Source organism: Drosophila montana, unplaced genomic scaffold (assembly GCF_035044405.1).
Source record: "Drosophila montana isolate Dmon_TW-CO22-7 unplaced genomic scaffold, ASM3504440v1 contig_3213_1, whole genome shotgun sequence".
Taxonomy (NCBI): Eukaryota; Metazoa; Arthropoda; class Insecta; order Diptera; family Drosophilidae; genus Drosophila; species Drosophila montana.
The window spans coordinates 480475-500667 of record NW_026998093.1 but is presented as its reverse complement, the minus strand read 5'-3'; the positions used below and the strand labels follow the sequence as shown (position 1 = coordinate 500667).

At 41.6% G+C, this 20193-nt stretch overlaps 2 protein-coding genes and 1 long non-coding RNA gene across 3 annotated transcripts in view; 1 reads left to right on the top strand and 2 right to left on the bottom strand.

Annotated features, from left to right (window-relative positions):
* The window catches only part of LOC135432843 (uncharacterized), a 35094-nt gene that overhangs the window by 7607 nt on the left and 7294 nt on the right, over positions 1-20193 (top strand). The window lies entirely within an intron of this gene.
* Ldh (Lactate dehydrogenase) lies at positions 242-3596 on the bottom strand. Its single transcript, XM_064688563.1, has 4 exons — positions 3438-3596; positions 1285-1664; positions 764-1219; positions 242-689 (listed from the first exon to the last, which is right to left on the bottom strand). The coding sequence occupies exons 2-4, from the start codon at positions 1660-1662 to the stop codon at positions 525-527; spliced, it is 999 nt and encodes a 332-aa protein (XP_064544633.1). The 5' UTR covers positions 1663-1664; positions 3438-3596; the 3' UTR covers positions 242-524.
* LOC135432720 (transmembrane protease serine 9-like) lies at positions 18408-19425 on the bottom strand. The gene is made up of 3 exons (XM_064688513.1): positions 19177-19425; positions 18855-19114; positions 18408-18799 (listed from the first exon to the last, which is right to left on the bottom strand). The coding sequence occupies exons 1-3, from the start codon at positions 19419-19421 to the stop codon at positions 18444-18446; spliced, it is 861 nt and encodes a 286-aa protein (XP_064544583.1). The 5' UTR covers positions 19422-19425; the 3' UTR covers positions 18408-18443.

Below are 20193 nucleotides of genomic sequence, written 5' to 3'. Positions count from 1 at the left end.
CTAGGTGCTAAATGTAAATTTTACTATATATTTATATATATATTTTGTTTTTTAAAATCTTCTTTGCTGTAAATTTGACTAGCGCTCGTTCGTAGCGTGCGATTTAATTCAATATTTACGCGAATGAGGTAGCGATGGCTGTTATTGGACTCCCGGAGAGAGTTTCCAGTAAATATACCTAAAACTACGTGAGTTTTGTATTTTTACGACATTTCTCAGAACGGAAAAAAATAAATTAGAGTTTCTGTTTTTAAAATAAAACTTAAACTTTTAAAATTTATTTGTAACGAACACAAAAAGCATTTTAAAATAATAAATAAATTGAGAAATCGACTTAAAATAAACATTTTGGTAGTCAAGAATACTTTCTGCTATGCTTCACTGGCTCCATCAAATCTTGATACGGATCCGCACTGCATCTGGCTGCAGCTGCTCTCCGATTCGACTAAAATTAGCTCTGCTGTGTTCTATGTTTAATTTAGCTACTTTTATTATGTGATTCTGCTTGGATCGATGCAGATCGATTAGAACTGTAGACCGGCCTGAACCTCAGCCATGATGTTGGCCGATTTCTGCAGCTGCTCGACTTCGGTGTCGGTGAGAATCTGCTTCACCACGGAGGTGACACCGTTGGCATTCAGTACGCAGGGCAGCGACAAGAACACATCCTTATCGATGCCATGTTCACCCTGTAAGCAGAGAGTTGATATCAGTTAGTAAAGCTGTTTCTTAGTGTCCCACTCTTCTTCATTTGAAGACTCACCAAAACGGATGTGGAGACGGCTGCCACGCTGCTGGTGTTGCGCAAGATGGCCGAGGCCAGGGAGGCGGTGCTGAGGCCAATGGCCCAGGAGGTGTAGCCCTTTAGCTTGATGACCTCGTAGGCCGAATCGACGACCTGTTTGTGCAGCTCATTCCATTTCTCTGGATCCTCGCCGGTGCCAATGGTTGGGTTCAGCTCACGCAAACGCACGCCGGCAATGTTAACGCCGGACCACACGGGCACAGAGCTATCGCCGTGCTCGCCAATGATCCAGCCGTGGCAGGAGGTGGGTGCCACGCCCAGGCGCTGCGACATCAAGAAGCGGAAGCGGGACGAATCCAAATTGGTGCCACTGCCAATGACGCGATTCTTGGGCAGACCGGACAGCTTCCAGGCCACATAAGTCATAATATCCACGGGATTGGACACCATCAGCAGAATGGTATCTGGACTGTTCTGTGAGTGTAAAGAGTCAAGGATTAGTTTGAGCTCCGAAGGTTCTGTATCTTCTGTTGACCTACCTCCACCAGTTTGGGTATGATGTGCTTCAGAATGTCGGTGTTGCGCTGCACCAAGGAGAGACGGGATTCACCCTCCTTCTGGCGCACGCCGGCGGTGACAATGCACAGACGCGAGTTGGCCGATGCGGCATAATCGGTGCTGGCTGTGATCTGTGGGTTCTTCAGGAAGTTGGAGCCATGCTGCAGATCCATGAGCTCACCCTGCAGCTTATCGGCGCAGACATCGATCAGGCAGACCTCCTTGGAGACGCCCTGGGCCAAAATGCTGAATGCGCTGGCCATGCCCACCATGCCAATGCCCACAACGGTGATCTTGTGTCCAGAGCTGGGCAGAACCTCAGCCACTTGAGCGAGCAGACTATCCTTTACGGCGGCCATGGCTAGAAGAGGATAAAGAATGGTTAGCCGCGAAAGATCTCACTGGTGAATTGGGAGGGAGGGGGCGGGAACATTTATGAAGCATGTCACGTGCTCGTTAATCAATGACAAATTGGCAACACGAGCGCCAAAACTAAAACTAGAAAATCTGGGACACTCACACACATACACAGACGCACGCACAGACTTATGTGTCGGCGTTGGTTAACCTTCACGAAGGTCATATTTATATAAATTTGTCGACTGCTCAACACGCAGCTCGCCGAGTTCAAGAAATAACTCATACGCAACATTGCCCGAAAAAAAAGAAATAAAAACTAATTTCCATTTTCCGCGCAGTTGTCATTTTTATATGGATCCCACTTGTGACCGCTCGCACTTGTGACAATTTCAATTCGCCGTTGTCTACATGGCCAGTAATCAAGCTAATTAACGCCTAATGGGTAAAAATATTTTTATTATCATAGAAACCTTCAAGAAAAATGCGACAAGTTTTTCGGATTAACAGCGGGACAGACTGTAACATCGATTGCACAAAATAGACGAATGGTTCCAGAAAACAATTTGCAATAAATATTCCTTATCGATTGATAACTCATTCTGATTGTTCAATTAATTCAACAGTAACAGGGCATTAGGTTGCCCACTTCAAACGAGGAAATTTGGCCATATATAGACAGGCATATATAATGACGTATGGGTAAGCTTTACTAGTATGTCGAACCCGTGTTGATCTTGTGTCAATATTTACTATAGATTTCAGATAAGATTAGGCACATATTAGTGCAATTGCAGCGCCCGAGCAGCTGCTTATCTATATGAAAATATTTATATAAACATTATTAACTATTTTTTGCTAACTACGCACGTTTTTAATTAGAAAGCCCCGCGACATGCTGAGAATAACTTTTGACCTTACCCTGAACTTGAGAGTTTTCTAATTAAAATTGCGGCTTTTATGTAGAAACCCATGAGTTATTTAAACTATAAATAAGTTAATGCTATGGCAAATGCAATCAAAGAAAACGAGCTAGTCGAGTGTGCTGAACGTGAAGATACCCTACGGTTGCTTGTGCCAGGGATCAAAGTATAACATTCAACACTTGACTTTTGCGCGACTGTTGATGTAGATCAGGAATATTTATACGCTATAGTGCTCGACATGGGCCCTTGGTTTTTTTTATGGATGAATACTTATACCCTTTTATTCATTCAAAAAGACTACAGGGTAGAAAAGTTGTGTAGTTGAAGTAATTCCCAGTATACCATATATATCTACAATTTTTATGTGATTCGTCACAGAGTAAAGTTAGATAATATATTTATTATAGTCTAATTGAACACAATATGAGATCATTGCAAATTTGTTCGATATTTTTTGCTTTTGTCACTAGTCATGGTTGGCTGGACAAACTCACTTGTTGCAAGCACAAAACTTGCCACAAAGACCCACAAAAAAAGCCGGAAAGCAAATGACCTTCTCTCAAAGTCAAATGTAGCTGGTTTTCCAAACGAAAGCAGCTGTTTTTGAATTAACGACGCATGCGCCAAAATGAAAACGAAAGTGAAAGCAATTGCCATCTAATTGGGAACACCCCGCCCCTCTCTCACCCAGCCGACTAGCCAGGAAGTGCTCATTGTGTGTGTGTATGTGTGTGTGTGGGTGTGCAAGGCCAAGGGCGAGCTTGGCAAGTTGAATGCACTTTGACTGGGCCAAGAGCCAGTTACTCGACAATATTTAACTAGTCTTTGTTTGACATTAATTTTTATCTTACTTTTGATTGTTGTTGTTGTGTTTTCGTGGGTATACACTGAAAATTGATTCACTGGATATTTTTGGCGCTTCAATTTGATTTGAGGTCGTCGACGTTCCGTTCACTTTGCGCGCTCGTTACGAACTGTGTGCTCCACGCGAGACTCGTTGGAATTTTGCTGCCGCCGCTGGATTTTGTAGCTGCCGCCGCTGCGCTCTCTGCCGCAGTCGCTGCTGCTGCTCTGGCGGCAACGGCAGCTGGCGTCAGGATGAGTGACGAAATGGCCTAAACGGCATTGTGAAACTGCGAGCGAGCGCGAGCCGGCTCAGTAAGCGGTCTGCTTGCGCTCTTTCTCTCCCTCCCTCCCTTTCTACCTCTCTCTCTTGCTGCCCGTGCACACTCTCCAGAGTTTTTGACTTCATTCCCAACTAACTGGGCCTTAGTCAAGGTGACCTTTGCGTCGATTTTGTTGTTGTTCTTGCTGTCTTCGGGCGTTTCATTTATTTTTAGCAATGCCTCGTGTTTATTTGACTTGGATTTTCCTGGAGCGGCGGGGGAGTTTGCCACGTGTGCAGCTTTTCAAATTGTCCATTTACAATTCCTGCTACGAAAATGTATCTGGAAGATACTTTGATTTCCATGCATTGGCCTCTGTCGACGGATGCGACATGCGCGCGTGACAGCAGCTGCATTCGAGTGTGTGTCTGTGTGTGTGGATCTACAATGTATAATGTTTGGGACCCTGCGTTGCACACGTGCCATTGATCACGTGTGTGTATCCAGCTAAGCAGAAACATAAAGAAAGAGAAATACTCTCTCTCTCTCCCCTTAATTAAAGTTGGCCAACTGCCAGCCGTGCAGCAGGCTGCAAGCAGATGTTTCGCGAAATGGCATCCCTTTGTCTTTCAAGATGATGCAAAAACGGAAAGTTTATATAAATTCGTATGGGTTCGAAATAAATAGAATATTTTTAAGATAATTCTCATTTTCATAAAAAGGATAAAATTGTGTTGTTCAGTTAGCGATTCGACACAATGTGTCATCTTCAGATTCGGCCAATTAACCTGATATTCCAAGTTTTTTCAATTTAAACTCACATATTGCCAATATTGAAACAAGCTTATTTTATTTATTCTGAGTACTATTTGATATACAATTACTATATATATTTTATTGAGGCAGATTTCTTGATTTTTATATATATATTATTATTTTCCATCGACAGATCTATTCTCATATTGTGTATACCTCATGTTTATTTGCAATTTTCTCAGTGTAGCGATTTTATTAATTGAATTAACATAAACTAGCTAATGCTCTGGCTGCTGTGACGTCACATGACTTATGCTCACCTGAGAGTGTGAGAGGCATTGGGAGCACCGCGACGCAAACCGGTGTCGGCGTTCGTGACTGACAACACACGCTTCGTGGTGTTTTTTCTTGTTCATTCGAAACTGATTCATTCAGAGCAATGCGTTAACCTCACTCTCCTGCTCCCTCTCTCTCTCTGCCCCTCAGTCGCATTTCAAATGCAGCAAAACTCATTCGGCTAGGTCACAGTCCGCAAATGTTGGGGGTTAGCGGGCGCTGCGGGGGAATCTCGGATGACACATCCGCCGTCTATGCAATTGGCGCGCATTTTGTGAAAGTGCTTGACCCACATCTGCCTCACACTCTCCGACCCCTGCCGAGGCTATGACGCGCTCAATGCCCTACGTTGTGAAATCTGGCCAACAGCTTTGAGTACTCGTTGTAGTTGTTGCGTGCACTCTTCAAAACGTGTTTTTGCCTGGGTTATTGAACCCAGGCTTTGTTTCCGTTCGGTAGGGTATTTCAAATAAATATTGGCTCATTGCATTGTTCTGATTTCGTGTTGTTCTTGCTGTGAAATCTTCTAGAAGCGCAATATCTGAATTGATATGTGAAATGTGTTAAGTCCAAGGTGCATTTGCGTTAGTTTACTTACTGAATATGTTTTATTTGTAAACATTTAATGGCATGTGCAACGATTTGTTTACTTAATAAAAATTAAAATTTTCTTTTTCAATTATGAACATTGCGTTGGTTGCTGAAGTGACTTACTGATTAGCGCTACCTAGCGGAAAATCACCGAACTTCTTGCTGCTACAACTTGTTAGTTTCTAGTGTCGCTACTGTCCGCATAGCGGCGCGGCAGCTTACTTTAACTTTTATGTCGAGTATTAATTGTTCTTTAGTTTGGCAAGACACAATAAGATTGCATTGGTATCATAAGATAATTATTGTAATATAACTTCAATTTGTCTATTTTGTCAAAATTGTTAGCATAGTGTTGGGCTAATTTGTTGCTTTTTGTTGAATACGCTACTGTTGTTGCTAAGCAGTATACTGCTTACTGCACTGCTTATATTCCTGTATCTTCCAATTATAGAACTTTGTAGAAAATGAATCGATTTGTTGCCTGTTAAATTTGATATTATATTTAATACTTACATGAGATATTTTACAACAATGACAAACTGTGTGTCAAAAATACTCTAAAGTAAAATTAAATTTAACCTTCATAACTCTGTCCGATTTACATCCGGCCTTGTTTTATGTCCCTTAGCTAAATTTTGAATCTCAACTTGAAAAAAGGTTGTACGAAATTCCAACAAAATTTATACCTATTCATAAAGGTGCCAATTTTTCACATTCAGAGCTCTGCCAAATCTGATCCGATTGCCATGCAAAAAGCGTTTTTTCGGCAGGATTTCTTTCTTGAAGTGCAGCTTCTAGATGCTTTTAAATTAGGTTGATAAGTTTGGTTTATCGAATTTCCAAGGAATTAAACGATTAGTATAAACATTTTAAGTTGATTTTTTTTTTTTGCTACTCCTTAAGATGCATTCCACCTGTTAACGATAGGGGATACAACAACCCAGGTTACGCAAGAGAACTTGTGCGTTTTCTAGATTACAGCCACAAAACATGACACAAACATTTCTCATGCTGTGCAGCAGCAGCAGCAGAAGCAGCAGCAGAAGCAGCAGCAGAGTCCAATAATAATCCTTAATCTGTATTTCGCCCATTGGCAATGCGTGCCAAACTGAAAAGTGAAAGATGCAAAAGCCAATGCAACTTATGCGATAGCGCCAAGCACACAGCCAAGAAGCGTTCTTATCAATGCCAGAGGATCTGATTGCCACTCGCTGTTGCAGTTGCCGTTGCCGTTGCTGTTGCTGTTGCAACTGAAACGAGTAAGTCAAGTGGCAGAAATGGAGTGCTTCGAGTTGTTGTTGTTGCTGCTGTTGCTGCTGGGGCTGCTTCTTTGGTTTGGAATTGCTGCTTGGCTGGCACGCAATGCGCCTCCCAGCCAGGCTAAGATGATGTCGCCGCTGCAACAGTTGCCGCGATCCGCCAACTGCACATTAATATTCAAAAATTGCGTTTTTATGCTAATTTTCACACACAGCGCATCGTGTGTGTGTGTGCCTCTCTCCCTCTCTCTCTCTCTCTCTCTTTCTCGGCTAAATGGCCAAGCTGTCGATAGATTACTCAATGACAAGCGAACGTTCCATTGCCCGACCCCTGCCCCTTTCCAGGCCATCGAACGGTGGGCCAATTGGCTCAAGTAGCCTGCAGTTGTTGTTGTTGTTGTTGTTTTAGTTGATGATCATCTTTGTGTATATCGCGCATTGCAATCTTTTTTGGCAGGCTCCTTGCTTATTATTATTATTTCTGCTTAGGCCAGGCCACGACTTTGCCTCAAAATATTACTCATACGCACCGTTGTTTATTTATGTCTATATGTTGTTGTTGCTGACGTAGTTTAGCAATAATTAAGTTGTTAAATTGTTGCACGTAAGTCAAGTTGCCTGGCTGCAGTTACCCCTTCCATCTGTATCCACCCCCCGCCCCCCCTCCCCCATTCATCCACCTGCCGCGTCCTCGTCGTCGTCGTCGACGTCGGCTGCGCTTGGTGGCTTCGCTTAATAATAATGTTCAGCTTGACTTACGATGCACGTCCTTGGGTTACTGATATATGTGATACTTAAGGTATTTATTACAAGCGATTGTAATCTCATGCCTGCATTTCTTTATACTATATATATATATTTTTTTTTTACTCCTGCTGCAACAGCAAGCGGCAGCAGCCGCCGCAGCAGCAACAAAAATATTTATAGACAAGACGCCCCTGTTTTTGTTGCCGGTGTTTGACTTGGTTTTTTGGCCTGCCAGCAAATTAAGCGAAACAAAAACTTATAAAAAAAAAACAATGTTAGCAGCAAACAACACTTGGCTCGACTACCAGATACTCTGCAGATAACTTAAAATGCATTTCAGCTATTGAGATGGGCTTATTCCTTATGATTGCATTAGGAACTTAGAGCAGAAGCTGTAAATATATATATTACCATTTATATATATATATATCTGGGAGCTTTGTATATAGCACATGATATATATGTCTTAAGCTCTAAACTTAGTTTGTGGCATGCTACTTCATAGTCTCGTCGCCGCATGCTGCTCATTAATGCAACAGCAGCTAGGCCTGGTGGCAACACTCAGTGCACCTTCCAACAAATTATATAATACATAAACTATCTGCACATATGGTAGATATATATGTATATAATATATACGTATAGTTAACTACGGTATGGATGCATCTGCGACACGGATCAGACCAGTTTCACAAGCTGGGCCTGCACTTGTTTTTCGTTTTCCATTTTTTGTTGCATGCCAAATATGCAAAAAGCTTTGCTGCTTGTTAATTTCCACGCCTGTGTGTGTGTGTGTGTGTGTGTGTTTGCATATAATGATTATTGTAGGTACAAGTGCGAGAAATCGTGTTAGATCGCGGGTAATAAATTTAGACACTCAACTATGTAAAAGGATTCCTGCCACGGCAACGTCGCAGCTCTCAGCTGCCAACTTCGAGCTCTCAGTGCCCAGCTCCCAGTTCCCAGTTCCCAGCTCTCTGGTCCCAAGCTTCCCCGTGCTCAGTGCCCATTTTCATGCCCAGCAATGGAGGCAAACGGCGACTTCTCAGTTAAAGTTGTTGTTGCTAGTTTTAAGCACTTCCTTTTATTATATTTTATGGCCACTTGTTTTTCTCGTCGGCTCTGGCTGCGGCAGTCGGTGGGGTGTTGCAGTTGCAGTTGCAGTTAGTTTTATAGTCGACTAGCTGCATTTAGTATGGTTTTCGAGCTTTAATATGGCATTAGATTAATTAATGTATAGGTAAGAAGAGTTTAGTAGTCTCTTACTTATGGCTAATATCTATAAGATAATTGCATAAATATGAAAAGTTTAATACATAAGCACGGACTGTGCTTTTGTATTCATTATGCCTAGCTCTTCACACACTTTTCGGTTACAATTCAAAAGCAACCCACGTCGCAAATCGTATTGTCAATTACGTTGGCAGACCTTCCAGCCAAATGTTTTGCTTGACATTTTTCCATGCCATTAACGACAACTTGAACCGAAAACCAAACCATATTTTGTTGCTGAATTTCGGTTTGCCTTTTATACTCTTCTGGAGGGTATTATTCTTTTGTCATAAAATTTGTGAAGGCAGCGAAGGAGACATTACTGACTGAGTAGAGTATATGGTATAAGCTCTCGAAGAGTATTAACAGACGATTCGATATAGGTAAATGTGTCTGTCGGTCTGTTTCTTTACAAGTTTGTCTCTCAGTTTCGAAGCTAACCTAATAAAACTTTGTTGATGCAAAGTCAGCTGGAACGGATCTTTATATCATATATCTCACATATTGGTCATCAATTTAAACTATTTGGTTTTTCTATAGTTTTTAAAAGGTTTTGTTATTCTATTACATCGTAAACAAAAAAGTGGGTTTTGCATCAAAATCTAGCCCACATCTGCTGAGTATCTGCTAGTGCATTAAATATTCGGCATTTAGTAGATGACAATTCTTTCTTGTCTGTTTTTTTTTGCTTATGACTTTTCACCATTGCACTCGACTGTGCGGGTACAGTTTTTTTTTTTTTTTTTGGATAACTTGATTCCATAAGTGAATGGCGCTAGCTGAGCCCGCCCAGCGTCGAGTGCCCTTACGGCGCCCCAGTCGATGGGACGGACAAAGAGTCAAAAGCAAAGAGCGCTGTTGTTATTAGTAGATGTCATATTAGAGCCAGCGAAAAGCAGCAACAATGCAACAATTCAGCTTCACTTTTTGCCACGATATTCAATTTTGAGGCACCGCATGGGGGCAGCCAGGCAGCAGCAGCAACAACTGCAACAACTCTTTGCAGTTTGCAATTTTTTTTCTGCTGCAATTTGGCAATTGAACAACTTTTGCCGTTGCCGTTTGTTTGTCTTCGCTTTCGATAACATTTCGACATTTTGGGGGGAAACTTTTAATTGAATTGCAGTTGGGGCAGGTGCAAAAAAAACTTCAAGCTGAAAGCGAAAGTGAGGCATTTGGGTGCCCAAAAACCACTTTAGACTGTCTCGTATATTAATTAGATCAGAACATGTTCGCCAAGGTCGTCTTTCGGCGACAAACTCGTATGCATAACAAATTTGTATCTCTGTGCACGCACGCACACACACTCGCACACACACACTCGCACACACACACTCGCATACATTCACACGCATCAAAAGCCACTTTGGCAGGCTTTTAGCTCTGCCATAATTCAAACCGATAAGCGATCTTAACTATCTACACGATCTGGACAGGCTGGCAGACAGTCGCCCGTCCACGTAGAACCCGCTGCCAATTGCATTTTGGCTTCTTGGCCAGTTTCGTGGCCCGTTTCGTTGGCTTTTCTCCTTGGGCACGGACTGTGACAATATTTGCATGGCAGGTTGGCCTGCTCGCAGTTGGAGTCGGAGTTGGAGTTGGAGTCGTTGCCGGAGACCGTTATCGGCGTGCGCTATCAGCGCCATCATCTCATCATCAATGTGGCATCATCAACGCGAAATGATCGCAAATTATCTGCGTTAAGAGTCGATTACAGCGCTCAGTTCTTTTGGCGCTGCTGCCACTTAATGGTTTTGTGACGTTTTTAAGGTTCGATTTTTGTAACAAATGGCGGCATAGATTAAACGATTCCCAATGCGATAGCATTCGATTTTAGTGCGATCTCTTAATGGAATGCTTGTTAGCCATGTGAATGGAGGAGTCGACAAGTTGTTTGAATGGATCGCTCAAATGTTAGAAACATAAAGCTGAAAGGAATTTGGGTTAACGAACTGGAGCTAGCTTATAAAATACCCACATATTATATCTATATATAAAAAGAAAGCCATTCCCGGTAAATGAGTTGTTCAAACTACCTTGTTCGGCAACCGGACAAGAAGGCTGTTGGTTCGAGGTGATGTATTGGATGTAGCCAATGCTTATTAATTAGTGAGATTGATAACTATATGTAATAATTTTAATATATATTCATGATGATAAAATGAAAGCCGGTTCGCGTGCAGAACTTTCAGTTATTGATTGACTCAGACCTCCTCAATAATCCCTTGCTTTTTAATACCTTAATTTTCTGCACTCTGCTCAATCAGTTAAAGTTTCGCTTCAGTTCTTTAAGCTTAAATAAGATACTTACCATGTCTCATATATCGCTTTATCGTTCCATTTCGATAATTGCAATTTGATTGTGTGCACAGAGTTTCAGTCAACTCTCCTGCTGCTTGCTTGGCCCCCTTTTCTTTTTTTGGGGCCAACTACTGCCACAAATGTAATGCCAAATTGTGGCTACTGTTTGGCAGACAGTTACCCACCCGGTGGCTGAGCCACTTTGGTATCGCATTTAATCTCTTCCTGGCAGCCGGCTGCTACTCGTGTTGCCAAAAATCGCTTTGGCAACGCTTTCTGGGCCCAGCGTTTGATCCCATCGTCATCAGCAGCATCAGCATCATCATCATCATCAGCATCAGCATCAGCATTTGCATCAGCGAACGGCGGCAGCTGGAGGCGGCTTCCCTTCTGCCACTCCTCCTACTCCTGCGCGGCAAGTAGCAAAGCCAGCAACAGCAGCCGCACCGGCAATTCATTCTGCAAAGGACATCAAACAGTTGCGGCGATCGCTTCTAATTTGCATAAACATTCGTTTAACATTTATCCCCAAAAACGATTTCGTTGTCGTTTTGTGTGTCTTGGCGCTGGGCCTCAAAAAGTCGTCATAATCGTCGACTTTTTGGCTGGAGCCAGTAGTTTTTATTCCTGCCGATTTCATTTCATTTCTTGATTTCGAAAACCATTTAAGCACAATATAACCGCTTTTGACAACACCAGCAACAACTGTTTAAGCGGCAACAACAACCGCCACAACAGTAGCCAGAAATCGATGCTAATCTTAGCTGGGCAGAAGCAAAAATGTGGCCGCCATTTCCAGTTTACTTTTGTTGATACCCTGTAAAATGAGCGAAATGTGTGGAAAGGGCATGCTTGGTATTTGGAGAGTGACGTGAGACTTGGACAAACTGTCTGCCTTTAGGTTCGGTTCGTGAAGCTGGATTTGTACATCCTTTCGCCCAAGTCATGCTTCAAGCCTTGGCTACTCATATATTTTTTAACATTTTAATGAAACAATTCAATTTCCAACTTGAAACTGTCCGTTGTACTGAAAATATTGCCAGTCATATATATTTTCATATACAAAATGCGGACTACATTTTATCTCTAAGCTAAATTGACAGCTACCAAACATGTTTAAATATAAACAATGTTTGGGGCCAATTTAATTCATACAACCGATAAACAGTCTTTACTTATATCGAAATCTCAAGTATTTTAGGGTATTTTAGAGTCCATTCGACCCAATTAAATCATTTCTGTTGTCTCACTGTGGAGTACATAAGGCAACTGCTCGAAGCTAAAGCAAATAAATGGAGTTGTCGTTGTTCGCTTTGCATTCGTCCTGCCATTGGACTCGTTGCCTTTATCACAAATATGAGAAATCGTTGGAATGTGAAAAAACAACTTAATTTCAGGAATTATGCAGCTGCTGGCAAACTTGCGCAGCTTCTCACGAGTTAAGCAAAGGCGCAACCAAAAACTTAAGAACCTGCCTAATTGTTGAACCTGTGCAGAAATCGATATATGTGCTAATCTTAACTGGCAGCTTTTATTAGAAAAACTTCACCTTAAACCAACGCCCATTTTAGGCAATTAGCTGGCAGTATAATAGCAGCAGTAGAGTTCAGTTGCCTGGCTGTCATATCTACTGTCAGTTTTGTGCCTTGTGACAGGTTTTTACCAACCTACCAAATGCCATTCGAGTCGACCTGAATTGGAGCTTTGTCGAACAAGTCGCAAAACTGAAAAACTGTTAAAAACTCAACTTTGCATTCAAATTGCATTTCTATTTGTTTGGCAGTTTCGAAAGCAAATCCCCTCCACGCCCCCCCTCACACTGCTCTAAACACTGTTGAGTACTTTCCCCCGGGCTGTGAGCAATAATTGCTGCATGTAATACAAAATTAACATACAAACTCGGCAGACACCAAACAAAAAAAAAACAACTCAATTAAAAATGCTACAAAATGCCATGCCGAGTGGTCACAAAAGGGTTTTTATTTTCCGGCGAAGAGCAACTTTTAAATGCAGCTCGTTAAGGCAACAACAACAACAACAGGAATAACAACTGCTGCAACTAAGCAACTTAGCTGCCAATTTTGGCCTGGCCAACAACTGTCGCCTTTGATTGGCATTTGAGCTGCGCGTGCGCGTGTCTTTCGAGCTAAACAATTAATTTGAATAATTAGCAGCTAACGACTGCACTGCTGGCGAGGATGCGGAGAGAAGGAGGACTACATGGCACATGGCTGGAACTGCGACTGCGACTGCGCTGCCGCTGACTTCAGCTGTCGCGTTGTCGATTGTCACGCCATTTGCCAGAAGTTGGAGGCAACTCAAAAGTCCCAACGTTGGCGATATAAAAAAAAAATCCATTTGGCACTTGAGAATTTATGTGCTCCGTGTGTTGTGTGTGCCAAGGAGCTGCTGCTTGGAGCTTGAGGCGAGTACGTCACGCGAAATGATGAATTACTCGCCGGGGACGCGCGTCAGGCTTTGATGAGAGACGACAGCGTGAAATTAGACAAAAGGATATGGGCCAGAGGGAGTTGGGCAATGCGCACCTGTGTGTGTCTGTGTGTGCGTGCGCGTGTGTGTGTGTGTGTGTATATGTGTATATGTGCAATATGTACGGTGGGTTGACTTTGCACTCGACAACAACAACGCGCCTTGACTTAATGAAGATGACGTAGAGACATTGCTGCCAGGCCTGGCCCTCGGCCTGTGCCTCGGCCTGGGCGTGTTTTAATCCTTGCGCTAGACCCGATGCCGCCTGTGGTAGGTGTTGTTGCTGTTGTTGCCTGTCGCAGCGCACACACGAGGCGTTAATTTATTACAAATTATTATGATTCCTTGTTGCTTTCTGATGTTATTCCGTGATTTTTTATGCCGTTTGCTGTCATAACTGCCGGCAGCAGCAGCAGGAAACGGCAGTGCGGCAACAACAGCAACAACAACAACAACAATTCTCGTTGAAGACGTCTAGACAAATGCACTTCAAAGGTTAACATGATAAATGTCGTTTGTTGCATGTGACGCGACAACTTTCCAGTTGTTGTTGCAGCTGCAGTTGCTGCAACACTTGGCGTGGCAAATGGCAAAATGTCGCCGCAATGCAGTTGGGGATTTGTTTTTGTGCTAGACTCGTCTTCGTTTTTATTTTTCTCACTTGGCAATTATTAAGCTAAGAAAGTCAACAAATTAATCAAAGACGTGAGCAATTAAGTGGGTAGAAAATAAAAAAAAAGCACGCTGTCCAAAGGATGCCAGAGGATCAGAGCTGAGCAGCTTGAAAAATTAGGTTGGTTAGTGCTATTAAGGTAATTAGAAGGCATAGAACTAAGTAAGTAAGTGGATAGTAGCTATGAAAAGCGATTGGAAATATTGCTAATAAAAATTCCCATGCTTCGTACGGCAAAGAAAGTCAAGGCCTGCATTGCGTTGTTCTGCAAACATTTATAACTACGTGTTCCTCTAATTGTTGCCGTTTTCATAACAGCAACAGCGACAGCAACAACAGCAGAGAAATAAAATAAACTTGTCCATTGCCATTTTGACAACTGCAGAGCTGCAGGCGGGAGATTTCTTCATCTTTATTCACAGGCTGCATTCATATGTGCCACAGTGATGCGATGCTGAGCACATATTGCAGGCAGCAGCAGCAACAACAAGAATAACAACAACAATAACAACAGCGGCAATCACAGGCCAAACCACAACCGCAACAGCAAGCAAAGCAACAGCAACAGCAACAATAACAACAACAACACAAACGGGCAACACTAACAAGCGACTTTAGCCAAATTAAGTTGTCCAGTTTGCGGTGTACGCACAGCGGGTTGCAAATAACAATCTCCTGTTTACAGCGGCAACAGCAACAACAACCGGCAACAGAACACTAACAAACAACGGCAATCAAAATTGCAATGCAGCAATACGAACAACATATACACAACAACAACAACAACAACAGCAACAACAACAACGGCGGCAACAACTACAGAAACAACAAAAAATTGCATCGACCTAAAAAACGCGTTTAACTCATATTTCTTGCCAGTCTCTCGCCTAGGCTACCTTCCAGCTCTGCCCCTGTGGGCACCTACCTATGCTTCTATGTGCATTACTTATATAAATTGTCAATATTTGACACATTTAAGTGCCAACAAAAATTACAAAAAAAACGCAACAAAAATATTTGAAAAATGTTGGCAATTCAAAATTTTATCAACTGCCCAACAGAAAACTTCAATTGGAGTACGAATCTATAATACCCTAACATTAGCTGAAGCATATATGTATTTATCATTTTCTATATCTATATCTATACCGATACCTATAACTGTATCTATATCTATATCGATAACTAAATCTATATCGATACCTAAATCTGTATCTATATCTATCTATGTAAAATATCTCTGACTCAGCATAACGTAACTACCCCCAGTAACGCTACAAAAAGTCAATTAATATTATTAAAAAAAGTCATATATTAACTTAATTTAAGCAAGACTTAAGTATTTTAGCACATTACGTAAGCTCAGTTGCTGTTGCTTCTGCGCACGCGCATCGCTGACGTCGACGACGGCGGCGATTGTTGTTGTTGTTGTCGTTGCCGTTGCAGTTGCAGTGGTTGCTGCTGCTGCTGCCGCCGTTGCCGACAGTTGGACAGCAAAAATTATTAACTAAAAAACACAAAAATTGCAAAAAGATTGCTGCGAAATTGACATTTGCTCGTTAATGTGGCCAGGCCAGGCACTTGGCTGTCCATGGGTCCGTTTGGCGGGCTGTCCATGTGTCTGGCTGTTGCCTCGTCCGCCAGTTGACCAGCCTCGATTGCTTTGTTGCCGCCGTTGCATGCGACTGCCAATAATTTAGAGCTTTTAATAAAAATGTTGCTGCTGCCGCTGCTGTTGCTGCTGGTGCTGCTGTAACACCAGAAACATTGGCGGCGGCGTTCATACGGCGACTGTACAAGATTTATATCATAATTTATTTATTAATTTCATTAAGTAAATTTTATTTGATGAATGACGTTGTCTGCGTGTTGTTTTTTTGTTTCTCTTAAACATTTGCCGTTGGCGGCTGCCGAAATTTTGATTATTGTTGCTGCAACAGCAACAAACGAGCCAATAAATAATGCCAAAATTACATTTACAACAGACAGAGTGGTTAATGGGCCTTGCCAAATGAGGAGCGAGTTGGGGTTTCACACAGGAAGTAGTTTAGCTTAAAAATATATGACTATAGCTGAGGAATCGAAGTAAACTCCAAAAACTCCAAGACCAAATTTGAAGTAATATTGTTTGTATTTTTCCTATAAAACACAGCAAAGTTTTCTCAATTCTTAACAAGCATTACGCCATCCATTGTGAATTATTAAATAACAATAAGCATATAAATTAATAACAGTTTGAATAATAATTTAAAATGTAGGCGACCATAAAACTCTGATTAAAAATGCATTCAAATTTATATTCTATAATAAAACTGAAATGCAGTCGCTTATAAATTTGCCAAATAAACGACTAAAAATAATCGAATAGTTTAATGTTAAATGCATTAAGTTTTGCGCCATCGCTGCAACAACAACAACAACAACAACAACAACAGCAGCAACAAAATCAAAAGCCAACAAAACTGACGACTAAAATCAATTGCGACGTTAAACTTTAAGACCCCATCAGGCGACTGCTGGAGGGGAAAGATTCGGGGAGAGAGGACGGGGGGGGGGGGGGGGGCAGGGGGCTGGCTTTGTTTTGCCCGTCTAGCTACCAAAATTGAAGGTTTCAGCTGGCCTGGCCAACAGAATCGCAACGTTGGAGCGTTGCCAAATTCAATGGATTTTACTTTTCGCTTTTCAAAAACTCAACGCTTGCTGCTGTCGTGACCAATTAGTGAGCCGACCCATTGGACGCGGGTGCAGACATGGGAGCGGGCGCAGGAGCGGGCGCGGGTGCTTCGTTACCTGGTCGCACAGGCGCACGTCAGCCTGCCCAGGCACTTGCACCGGCTGCCAAGGAATAGAGACAGCAACCAAGTCGCAGTCGAGTCGCGCACTTTACATTCAAATATTTTGTGACACAAAACGTTTGTTGTTGCAGCAGTTGCAGTTGCTGCTTTTGTTATTGTTGCTGCCGTTGTTGTTGTTGTTGTTGTTGTTGTTGTCGTGGTTGCTCTGACTGTTTGTGTTAGTGGGTCTTGCCTGGATATTTGCTTAGGTTTTTTGCCAATGGCAAATTTTTGGGCGTGTGCGCCATGCGTTTTTTCTATACTCTCACGCCACTTTTAGACAACGTCCGAAAATAAAAGTCTAAAATCCAGGCTCGATATTCCTACATTATTTATGATCTTGTACCTAAGGTACTACAGTCTTTTATAGAAAATTATCTTTTTTATGCTATACAAATATTATTTAAATAAATAACTAAGAGAAGTTTCAGTTCTCTTGAAATGTTTATTGTCCAAATAGAGTTTTATACTTATAGGAATTACCTTTTCAATTCTCAGTGTAAATCCTCTGTTTAAACTCTCCATTTAAATTAATCATTAGAAGAAATTAAACAAATATTTTTGCCAGAAATACAGAATACATTGTAATATTATAAAAAAAAATAATAACTAAATGAAATTACTGGAAATGTAGGCTGGAAATATATTGCAATCCGTTTTACGATAATAACTTTATAAAATTAAATGAATTCCATAATCTCTAATACTTCTAAAACAGTCTTTTTGTAATTTATGTATTCAACTCAATTAATAAGAGGAATAACAGAAATTTGTAATTGTTAAACAATATTGCCGCAAGCTATTTTTAATTCATTTAAATAGAGTGATATTACTTATTCGGACAGAACTTTGATAAATTCACACTGCATGATAATGCAGTTTGGCAAGGGTATTCAAGTTTCTCATCGTCTGTCTTATCCTTGGTCTTACTTGCTAAACTTCAGTTCAGTTTCGATTTTATTTTTAACATAATAGATAATACAGCATATTAGTCAGCATGTCAACGGAGCAATGGCGGTTTCTGTGACTCATGACTTCTCGTGAGCGCCACGTGAAGAGGGAAAGCGTGATAAAACAGTGGCCAAGGAGCTGGAGCAGGACAAAACGGATGCTGGCAACTTGAAAATCTGCTGAGAAATAGCTGACAGTGTACACCGGCAACACTAATTGCCGTGGAATTGCAAACGGGCGAAGGCAGGAGACATACTACAACAGCTGAACACAACAATTACAATAACAACTGCAACAAAGGCTGACAACAACTCAATTAACACAACAATTTCGCTGAGTCGCGATAAAAGGTTTTTATTTTAGTTCAACCTACAGAGTTCCATTCCGCCCCTCACAATTATCCCTAATCTGCCAGTCGAGGCCACTCCCCATCAATTTACATACATTTTATTAGATCTCAATAACTCAAATGAGTCTTTATTCATTGCATATCATTCAACAACAATTTTGTAGCTTTGCCACAATTCCAATTAGTCTTTATTCATTGTATACCATTCAAATACAATTTAGTAGATTTGCTAACGCTTTGAATCCATTCCAAATATGATGAAACCCGCGTGTAAACTCCTGGTCTCTTGAGCGAGCAAATTGTATCCATTCCGAATGAAGTAATGCCTACTAAGGTATTGTCACCGTTGGCATTTTTGATAACCAACGGTCCACCAGAATCGCCACCGCAAGGTGTAGATTTATTGGGCGCAATACAGACCCAAGATGCTGGGAAGAATCTTGCTGGAAAATACTTGTGCAGTATGGGCTTGCACATCTGATTTTGTAGAATTCTCACTTTTAAGTACATAAGGTGATCTGATTTTATTATTATACCATTTTTCGGTGCTATTGAAATTGTTGATGATAAATATATTGTAGGCTTTATGTTATGCGGACATACCTTGAGTGCTACCAAAGCCAGAGGTAATACCATCTTTGTTGTCAATAACTTGGTTTGGACTAGGCAATCCAATCGGCTGAATATATTCATCAAATTGTATTTCAGCTGGCAAATTTATCACGGCAATATCGTTAAGGGATTGATCCAATTCGTACCCTTCGTGTATCACAGTATTTTCCCTATGTACTATCAAACGTTGTTGTCCCGTTTCGCTGGAATTTTTTCTATTCACAGCTCCGAAGTATAGTCTGAATAAGTCGCTATTAATATAAATAGTAAGATATAGGCAAATATTTAAATTTATATATTGCAGTTGACTTACAACTTATCTTCAAAGCAATGAGCTGCTGTGAGGACAGTTCTCTCTGAGATTATAACTCCACCACATTGTGGTATCCATTTCGAGTTGTTAAGAATCTCAAAAAATACTTGGTAAGGAAACTGTTGCGCTTTTGCCTTAGAGCCATTTATAATGCGTTGCGGTCGTGTGGATCGAGCTTCCACATGAAACCGATAGAAAAGTAAGAGGCCCAAAAGAATAAGCTGCCACTTAAGTAGAATTTTCATAATGAAGACGTACTAGCAAAAAACAGGCAATACTCCTGAGCTTATATAGCACAGATTTTGACTAAAGAATATTGGAAATAGGGATTTACGATGATGATAAGAACGATGACAACTTGAGAGTTATGGCAAGCTAATTAGGCAGCTGTCTTGGGTAACATCAAGTCGCAACCACTTTGTTGCAATCAGCAAACTTTTCTATTTGCCCAACCTTGACTTTGTACTGTTTGTATCTTATAGATACGTGGCCGAAGTAGACGTCGGGGGTTAACTTATATTGCTAATACCTGACATGGGAATGTTTTTAACACTTCAGTTGTGTTTGGACAACGACAACAATGCAGCAGCCTACAAATGGCAACAACAAGCGGCAATGACTTGGCCAAAATATATGCAAACACCATCATTGGCAGTTCTCGGAGCTAAACACAAATGCAGTTGTCTGCGCTGGAGCCCATCCTCATGCATTTATGCAGCTTGTCGTCGATCTGCTGGCCGTGCTGCTGCCCGCTACCCGCTCTGCCCCAAAAGCAATGCGCATATATTTATTTGCCAAGTGTTCAATGGCCTGTGATCGACGTGACTGGCTCGGCTGTTTAGGTGTCAGCTAGCGGGTATTCTTGGCCTTCAGCGGGCAAAAATCAACACCGAACCACCAGCAGGTGTTGCACTTTGTGCAAACAAAAGCCCCAAACCCAAAGCCGGAGTTGGAGTCAACCCCAAATTGATTTGTCAATCGTTGAAAACCGCAAAGTTGCGCACATTTCGCTGGCAT

Excerpts from the sequence above, each read along its gene's own strand:
- Ldh (XM_064688563.1), bottom strand. The coding sequence starts at position 1,662 with ATGGCCGCCGTAAAGGATAGTCTGCTCGCTCAAGTGGCTGAGGTTCTG. Across the intron at positions 1,220-1,284 it reads TCATACCCAAACTGGTGGAG|AACAGTCCAGATACCATTCT; the intron begins GTAGGTCAACAG and ends TTACACTCACAG. Across the intron at positions 690-763 it reads CCGTCTCCACATCCGTTTTG|GGTGAACATGGCATCGATAA; the intron begins GTGAGTCTTCAA and ends CTCTGCTTACAG.
- LOC135432720 (XM_064688513.1), bottom strand. The coding sequence starts at position 19,421 with ATGAAAATTCTACTTAAGTGGCAGCTTATTCTTTTGGGCCTCTTACTT. Across the intron at positions 19,115-19,176 it reads CATTGCTTTGAAGATAAGTT|CGACTTATTCAGACTATACT; the intron begins GTAAGTCAACTG and ends TTATATTAATAG. Across the intron at positions 18,800-18,854 it reads TGGCTTTGGTAGCACTCAAG|CACCGAAAAATGGTATAATA; the intron begins GTATGTCCGCAT and ends CAATTTCAATAG.